We start from the raw sequence: 8,538 nt of genomic DNA on the forward strand, positions 1-8,538 counted from the left end.
TAATCGATAAGTGCACAGAACACTTTACGTCATTTAGACAACCACCAATCATTTAGGATAAGATACACATTCAGATTACCAATCCATACGCGTTAGGATTGTGAGCTTGTTCTACTGATACCATTGTGATGTACTTCGAAACACACGAATCATGATAATAGAAGAGTTGGTGCTCCCGATTAGATGAACAATAGAATTATTGTTTTATTGGTAGATGATAGACCCAAAAATAAAGTGTAAACATTTCCGTTTATATTTTATTGATTTAATGTGCCTGTTACATATTAGAACTAGCGATTCATGTCCCGTCTGTTGAGCTAGTCAGATTAAGCGTTCAGAAAACGTGTTAGAGCATCTACCAGCGGGTCGACATTGCGATCGAGCCATCTACGATTAGCCGTAAGTTGTTCCTTGATTTCGGGGGCTACCGAAGGCGCATAAGTAGCGGTGGCAGAGTTCAATACTTCCATCTCGGATGGTTCCGTTGCGTAGCGAGCTATCTCCAACAGTACCTTCGGGATGTTGGTGTGGTAGACGGAGTTGCTGTGTGAAAGAAATGAATGGAAAGAAGGTTTAACATTGTCCGTTGTCGTTTAAGTTCTGGCACGCAAAAACGCACCTCGTACGTTGCGAGAGTTCCGACTGCAGCGATGCTACGACATCGGCGAGTGGCACCTTCGACGCAACGAACAACCGATGCAGCGCCTTGGAACGATCAGTTTCACTGAGCGCGAATAGGTATTTGCCATACGAATCCACCTTCGTCATATCGATTCCCGTACAGCTAAGACATTGTTCCAGGTACTGCTGAGTGAAAACGTTGTCAAGATTCTTATCGACGAGCGCGTGCGAAATCTGTTCTACGAATGCTTTGCGTTGGTCAGCATTAACTTGCCGTAGACCATTGCACAGCAGTGCACCTTCAGCTGTGCTGTAGTAACGTTTTACACCGCGTGCCACAGAGTTAACGGCAGACTGTGCGCCAGCTTTGCATGATTCACTAGCACTGCAAGCCAGCTCGATCGCGATCGAGCGTAGTTCCTGGACCGAGGCGGAATCTCCCAATCCCTGTTCGAGACCGTATTTCTCCAACATAGGAGAAGCAAGCTTTTCCACAAACGTTTGCAGCAATCCGGATGCCTTTGGATTGCCGCGCAGCAGTGTCTGCATGTGGCGCAGGTTATCGTACGCAACCATCCAGGGAACGTACTCTGTTTCCTTTGCGAGATAATTCAGCAGCTGCACAACCACCTCATAGTTGCCTCCGCGGGAGTGGGCAATATTGAGCGTGTCATCGATCAGCCGGGCACGTGCGGGAGGATTAAAAGCGGTGTGATCCTTATTCATTCGCTCGACCAACTCCTGCAGCATGGCTGCGTCGTACTCGATACGGTAGTAGCCGGTCGAGAGGGGATTGAACGAAACCGTTTCGCCCTCGGCAGTTGCAATCGTGTACGATACCTCCGACACGTTCGGTGGCATCCAGAATGCGGGCAACATCTCAAATGCTGTGTCACTCGGTGTCGAGTAGGAAATCGGTATCCACCAAGAGTTGGTGAACGGTTGCTCTGGCGGATCCGCAGCGACGTACCGTTCTTGCGTGAAGTAGTACTCATCGCCATCGCGACGAATTTTCACCAATGGGACACCGGGCTGATTGGACCAGGATCTGAAAATATCCTGCATGGAAAGAGAAATGGGCAGAACTGCGTCTTCCTCGGCAGCCTGCGCAAGACTGTCGAAGAGATTGGATTCCTCAACCACACCATGGTCTTTGCTGTAAACAAAGGTAGGGGTTTGAATTGTAGTAATTTGATGCCACCGCCAGAAAAACTAAAACCGAACTCACTTTTGCTGAATATAGTAGCGCAATCCCTTTTGGAATGTTCGCTCGCCCAAGGCGTAGTTCATCATGCGAAGAACAGAGGCCGATTTTTCGTATGCAATCGAATCAAACAGCCTAGAGATACCCTGGCGCGTATCGATGTAGTACGTCATGGGGCGAACAGTGAGCGAATCATCGGCCCTCAGTGCAGCCTGCAGTGGGCCAGTTATGAAACGCTGACGAAGGTTCAGCTCCGGGTGGCTCTGGGTAGTAAGGAGGAAAGGACATGCAAATGGTTTGGGTCGACGAAGCGAACCGATACAATACGTACAATATCTCCCACGTAGTACTGATAGAGCCGTGCGAAACCTTCGTTCAGCCACAGGTAGCTCCACCATTTCGGTGCCAGCAGGTTGCCGAAAAACTGATGCGTATACTCGTGACCCACGATCGTTACGACGCCGACCTGCCGTGCTTCGCCTTGCTCTGGTTCGTAAAAGATAGCCGACTCCCGGTACGTTACCAGGCCCCAATTTTCCATCGCTCCGGCACTGTAGTCCGTATCTTTGATTGCCACATTGTCAATCTTGGACATGCTGTACTGCTGTCCAAAGTACTCCTCCATCGCACGCATGAAACGCGTGGAAGCATCGACCGAGTAGCTGAGCAGATGGGCCGAAGAGGGCTTCGCCCAGGATGCGACGGCTAGCTGGGGCTGGGACAGTACTTCACGCTCGTACACAAAATCGGACACCAACCAAGCGACCAGATAGGTCTGCATGCGTGGCGTTGTGGCAAAGGTGGACAACTTTTTGCCACCCTCCATCATCTGGATTCCCAGCAGCGGTGCGTTGGACCGCGCATGATACTCAATACCGCACACGATAAAAATGTCGTACGTCGTCTTTATACCGGGTTCATCGTAGCAGGGGAAGGAGGTTCTTGCATCGACCGATTCGAACTGCGTTAGTCCAAGATATCTGCCGGAAGGAGAAACAATGACGGATTTCCCTTGCTTCCTACACTGTGGTCGCGTTTTTTTTTCTCCACCGATACCTTACCTAGTAACACCTTCATCATCCTCGTAAGATGATAGGTAGAATCCTGCCTGATCGTTACGATCGATGCTGTTGGTGAAGTCTATTTCGAGCGTGTAGGTACCACTGTTCGCTGGCAGCGTGGAAGCAACATTGATCACGAGGAACTCCTTCTCTTCGTCGAACTCATAATTCTTGTAGGCAACCTTCAGACCCGCACTGTTGCGTAGCTGCAGACTCGTGATCACATTGCGCGAACTGTGCAGCACTATTTGATCGGTCGATTCCACCACGTTAATTCGGATTTGCACATTTCCAGTGTAGTCGAAGACACCACGGTGCACATCAGTATCCAGTCGAAGGGTGTAGTGCGTAGGCACCGTACTATTCGGCAGCCGGAAGGTGTCGAAAGCTCGACCGGACTTAAGGCCACGGGCCTGAACGCCACTAGGTACTACTGCAACGAACGCCGATAGCAGCAGCACACCACAGGTAAGACCGCACAATTTCTTCATCGCGAAACCCACTGAAACAACCGACCGATCGGTTCGAGTACTACCAACGGTGTCCGCTATTTATATGAAATGGCGAAAGACTTTAAGACAACGGTGAAGTTCCGTATCTTATCACGAGCACAGATAAAACGCCTGGTTTAGAGTAGGTTGTGCAGTCAATCATATGATGTTTAGCCTTCATAAGTGTTGACATTTCGCATTGGGCTAGTAATTTGAGCACATACGTCAGATTCGATTCGATAATCTTCTCATTTGACTACACCTTCAAATATGCAGCTGATACCTAAACAGATCGTCCACATGGTCAAAGGAGGCGTGGTAGGCCCATATTCGAGATGGTGTGATGGCGTTGGTAGCGTCAGATAAGTAAGTAAGTAGTAGTAGTACCTAAACAGATGGAAACATTGATAAGGAAAAATATCTACACGATAAGAAGCATATTCTATAGGCGTGCTTTTGGAATTCTGCTTATTCACGTATCATATCAGACGGTTATGTCGGTAATCGATAAGTGCACAGAACACTTTACGTCATTTAGACAACCACCAATCATTTAGGATAAGATACACATTCAGATTACCAATCCATACGCGTTAGGATTGTGAGCTTGTTCTACTGATACCATTGTGATGTACTTCGAAACACACGAATCATGATAATAGAAGAGTTGGTGCTCCCGATTAGATGAACAATAGAATTATTGTTTTATTGGTAGATGATAGACCCAAAAATAAAGTGTAAACATTTCCGTTTATATTTTATTGATTTAATGTGCCTGTTACATATTAGAACTAGCGATTCATGTCCCGTCTGTTGAGCTAGTCAGATTAAGCGTTCAGAAAACGTGTTAGAGCATCTACCAGCGGGTCGACATTGCGATCGAGCCATCTACGATTAGCCGTAAGTTGTTCCTTGATTTCGGGGGCTACCGAAGGCGCATAAGTAGCGGTGGCAGAGTTCAATACTTCCATCTCGGATGGTTCCGTTGCGTAGCGAGCTATCTCCAACAGTACCTTCGGGATGTTGGTGTGGTAGACGGAGTTGCTGTGTGAAAGAAATGAATGGAAAGAAGGTTTAACATTGTCCGTTGTCGTTTAAGTTCTGGCACGCAAAAACGCACCTCGTACGTTGCGAGAGTTCCGACTGCAGCGATGCTACGACATCGGCGAGTGGCACCTTCGACGCAACGAACAACCGATGCAGCGCCTTGGAACGATCAGTTTCACTGAGCGCGAATAGGTATTTGCCATACGAATCCACCTTCGTCATATCGATTCCCGTACAGCTAAGACATTGTTCCAGGTACTGCTGAGTGAAAACGTTGTCAAGATTCTTATCGACGAGCGCGTGCGAAATCTGTTCTACGAATGCTTTGCGTTGGTCAGCATTAACTTGCCGTAGACCATTGCACAGCAGTGCACCTTCAGCTGTGCTGTAGTAACGTTTTACACCGCGTGCCACAGAGTTAACGGCAGACTGTGCGCCAGCTTTGCATGATTCACTAGCACTGCAAGCCAGCTCGATCGCGATCGAGCGTAGTTCCTGGACCGAGGCGGAATCTCCCAATCCCTGTTCGAGACCGTATTTCTCCAACATAGGAGAAGCAAGCTTTTCCACAAACGTTTGCAGCAATCCGGATGCCTTTGGATTGCCGCGCAGCAGTGTCTGCATGTGGCGCAGGTTATCGTACGCAACCATCCAGGGAACGTACTCTGTTTCCTTTGCGAGATAATTCAGCAGCTGCAGTACCACCTCATAGTTGCCTCCGCGGGAGTGGGCAATGTTGAGCGTGTCATCGATCAGCCGGGCACGTGCGGGAGGATTAAAAGCGGTGTGATCCTTATTCATTCGCTCGACCAACTCCTGCAGCATGGCTGCGTCGTACTCGATACGGTAGTAGCCGGTCGAGAGGGGATTGAACGAAACCGTTTCGCCCTCGGCAGTTGCAATCGTGTACGATACCTCCGACACGTTCGGTGGCATCCAGAATGCGGGCAACATCTCAAATGCTGTGTCACTCGGTGTCGAGTAGGAAATCGGTATCCACCAAGAGTTGGTGAACGGTTGCTCTGGCGGATCCGCAGCGACGTACCGTTCTTGCGTGAAGTAGTACTCATCGCCATCGCGACGAATTTTCACCAATGGGACACCGGGCTGATTGGACCAGGATCTGAAAATATCCTGCATGGAAAGAGAAATGGGCAGGACTGCGTCTTCCTCGGCAGCCTGCGCAAGACTGTCGAAAAGATTGGATTCCTCAACCACACCATGGTCTTTGCTGTAAACAAAGGTAGGGATTTGAATGAAAACTTCTAATAATTTGATGTCAGGGCCAGTAAAACGAACTCACTTTTGCTGAATATAGTAGCGCAACCCCTTTTGGAATGTTCGCTCGCCCAATGCGTAGTTCATCATGCGAAGAACAGAGGCCGATTTGTCGTATGCGATCGAATCAAACAGCCTAGAGATACCCTGGCGCGTATCGATGTAGTACGTCATGGGGCGAACAGTGAGCGAATTATCGGCCCTTAGTGCAGTCTGCAGTGGGCCGGTTATGAAGCGCTGACGAAGGTTCAGCTCCGGGTGGCTCTGGGTAGTAAGGAGGAAAGGACATGCAAATGGTTTGGGTCGACGAAGCGAACCGATACAATACGTACAATATCTCCCACGTAGTACTGATAGAGCCGTGCGAAACCTTCGTTCAGCCACAGGTAGCTCCACCATTTCGGTGCCAGCAGGTTGCCGAAAAACTGATGCGTGTACTCGTGACCCACGATCGTTACGACGCCGACCTGCCGTGCTTCGCCTTGCTCTGGTTCGTAAAAGATAGCCGACTCCCGGTACGTTACCAGGCCCCAATTTTCCATCGCTCCGGCACTGTAGTCCGTGTTTTTGATTGCCACATTGTCAATCTTGGACATGCTGTACCGCTGTCCAAAGTACTCCTCCATCGCACGCATGAAACGCGTGGAAGCATCGACCGAGTAGCTGAGCAGATGGACCGATGAGGGCTTCGCCCAGGATGCGACGGCTAGCTGGGGCTGGGACAGTACTTCACGCTCGTACACAAAATCGGACACCAACCAAGCGACTAGATAGGTCTGCATGCGTGGCGTTGTGGCAAAGGTGGACAACTTTTTGCCACCCTCCATCATCTGGATTCCCAGCAGCGGTGCGTTGGACCGCGCATGATACTCAATGCCGCACACGATAAAAATGTCGTACGTCGTCTTTATGCCGGGTTCATCGTAGCAGGGGAAGGAGGTTCTTGCATCGACCGATTCGAACTGCGTTAGTCCAAGATATCTGCCGGAAGGAGAAACAATAACGGATTTCCCTTGCTTCCTACACTGTGGTCGCGTTTTTTTTTCTCCACCGATACCTTACCTAGTAACACCTTCATCATCCTCGTAAGATGATCGGTAGAATCCTGCCTGATCGTTACGATCGATGCTGTTGGTGAAGTCTATTTCGAGCGTGTAGGTACCACTGTTCGCTGGCAGCGTGGAAGCAACATTGATCACGAGGAACTCCTTCTCTTCGTCGAACTCATAATTCGTGTAGGCAACCTTCAGACCCGCACTGTTGCGTAGCTGCAGACTCGTGATCACATTGCGCGAACTGTGCAGCACTATTTGATCGGTCGATTCCACCACGTTAATTCGGATTTGCACATTTCCAGTGTAGTCGAAGACACCACGGTGCACATCAGTATCTAGTCGAAGGGTGTAGTGCGTAGGCACCGTACTATTCGGCAGCCGGAAGGTGTCGAAAGCTCGACCGGACTTAAGACCACGGGCCTGAACGCCACTAGGTACTACTGCAACGAACGCCGATAGCAGCAGCACACCACAGGTAAGACCGCACAATTTCTTCATCGCGAAACCCACTGAAACAACCGACCGATCGGTTCGAGTTCTACCAACGGTGTCCGCTATTTATATGAAATGGCAAAAGAGTTAATGACAACGGCAAAGTTCCGTATTTTATCACAAGCACAGATAAAACGCCTGGTTTAAAGGCTAATTTGAAGTCAATTCGCTACCTGTATCGGAATTGATTGGTTTTGGTTTTTTTTTTTTGTCGTAGCAGTATAGATAGAGTATGGCGATAACACTGTGATTAACTGGTTACTTCACAATGGAAATTTGAAAACGAATTGAAGACGAAGGTCTCTTATCGCAAACACTTGAAAGATTATTCTTTAATGGGTTAACGGTAGTGATATATACTCGTAGCACTGTTATTGGTTTAGGTATTATCTTGCCCGGTATTATAATCCATCGATTGTGTAAAGGTGCTTTGAAGATTTGCTCCTCAAAGCCATTTTCCGGAGATAGATACGGTGTAAATATAGTTAACAAACTTGGTATTTGTTATAACTTAGTTATAAAACAGTGCTGTCTGAGTGAGTGCTGTCTAGCATTGAGTGTGTATTAGGTCTTAGACAATTTTGTTGGGGAAACACGTGCTTTGTTGGATGTTTGAGTTGCTGTCAGAGTCGTCTAAAGCGCTGCAATCACTTACATGGCCCATTCAGACTCCAGTGTTTCCTTTGGATGACTTACACAGATTTAGAGGAATGTTTCAAGCGTCATGTCAATAACAAGACTGATCCGGTTTAATGTTTTGAGTAGAGAGGAGTTTAATCTATCTGGAGTGTACTGCATCAGTATCATTGACCTAATCTCAATATCATTGTGTGGGTTCTATTGTTTCTCAGAAGTCCTTTACCAGTGCGATACTGAGAAGATAATCAGATTCAATCCCCTCACGTAGTCTCTCAATTAGAACCGAGGGTTTTGATGATGATCGTGATCGTTTCAATAAGGTTGGTAAGCCGGATCAACGGAATCCAAAGGTGGATGCTTCGGCTGGTATAATTAATTGTCACTAGGTGATATTTCATTCGGTAGTTTACTCGTGACAACTCTTATACGCATGCTTTGTTTTCAGTACTTTCTCTCTAGAATGAACTCTGATAGTCGTCTGGCTTACACATCTTGGATGGCCAGCCAAAAGCGGTGATAATACTTTGAAGTCAGACAACCTTCTCTCAGTTCTTAGTGTGCATAAATATATAAATGTGTGTTTAAAATTGCTAATAGTTTGCTAATCCGTTTGGTTTGGCAAACACGTCACCGTATAATCAAACTAAATG

At 47.9% G+C, this 8,538-nt stretch overlaps 2 protein-coding genes across 2 annotated transcripts; both read right to left on the minus strand.

Annotated features, from left to right (window-relative positions):
- Nucleotides 1-246: 246 nt before the first annotated feature.
- On the minus strand, nt 247-3,383 carry LOC128304503 (glutamyl aminopeptidase-like). Its single transcript, XM_053041697.1, has 5 exons — nt 2,887-3,383; nt 2,157-2,805; nt 1,850-2,088; nt 620-1,777; nt 247-543 (listed from the first exon to the last, which is right to left on the minus strand). Exons 1-5 carry the CDS (start codon nt 3,375-3,377, stop codon nt 327-329), a joined length of 2,754 nt encoding a protein of 917 aa, XP_052897657.1. The 5' UTR covers nt 3,378-3,383; the 3' UTR covers nt 247-326.
- Nucleotides 3,384-4,124: 741 nt separating this feature from the next.
- On the minus strand, nt 4,125-7,261 carry LOC128304345 (glutamyl aminopeptidase-like). Its single transcript, XM_053041522.1, has 5 exons — nt 6,765-7,261; nt 6,035-6,683; nt 5,728-5,966; nt 4,498-5,655; nt 4,125-4,421 (listed from the first exon to the last, which is right to left on the minus strand). The coding sequence occupies exons 1-5, from the start codon at nt 7,253-7,255 to the stop codon at nt 4,205-4,207; spliced, it is 2,754 nt and encodes a 917-aa protein (XP_052897482.1). The 5' UTR covers nt 7,256-7,261; the 3' UTR covers nt 4,125-4,204.
- Between the last annotated feature and the right edge of the window lie 1,277 nt (nt 7,262-8,538).

Source organism: Anopheles moucheti, chromosome 3 (genome assembly GCF_943734755.1).
Source record: "Anopheles moucheti chromosome 3, idAnoMoucSN_F20_07, whole genome shotgun sequence".
NCBI classification, from domain to species: Eukaryota; Metazoa; Arthropoda; class Insecta; order Diptera; family Culicidae; genus Anopheles; species Anopheles moucheti.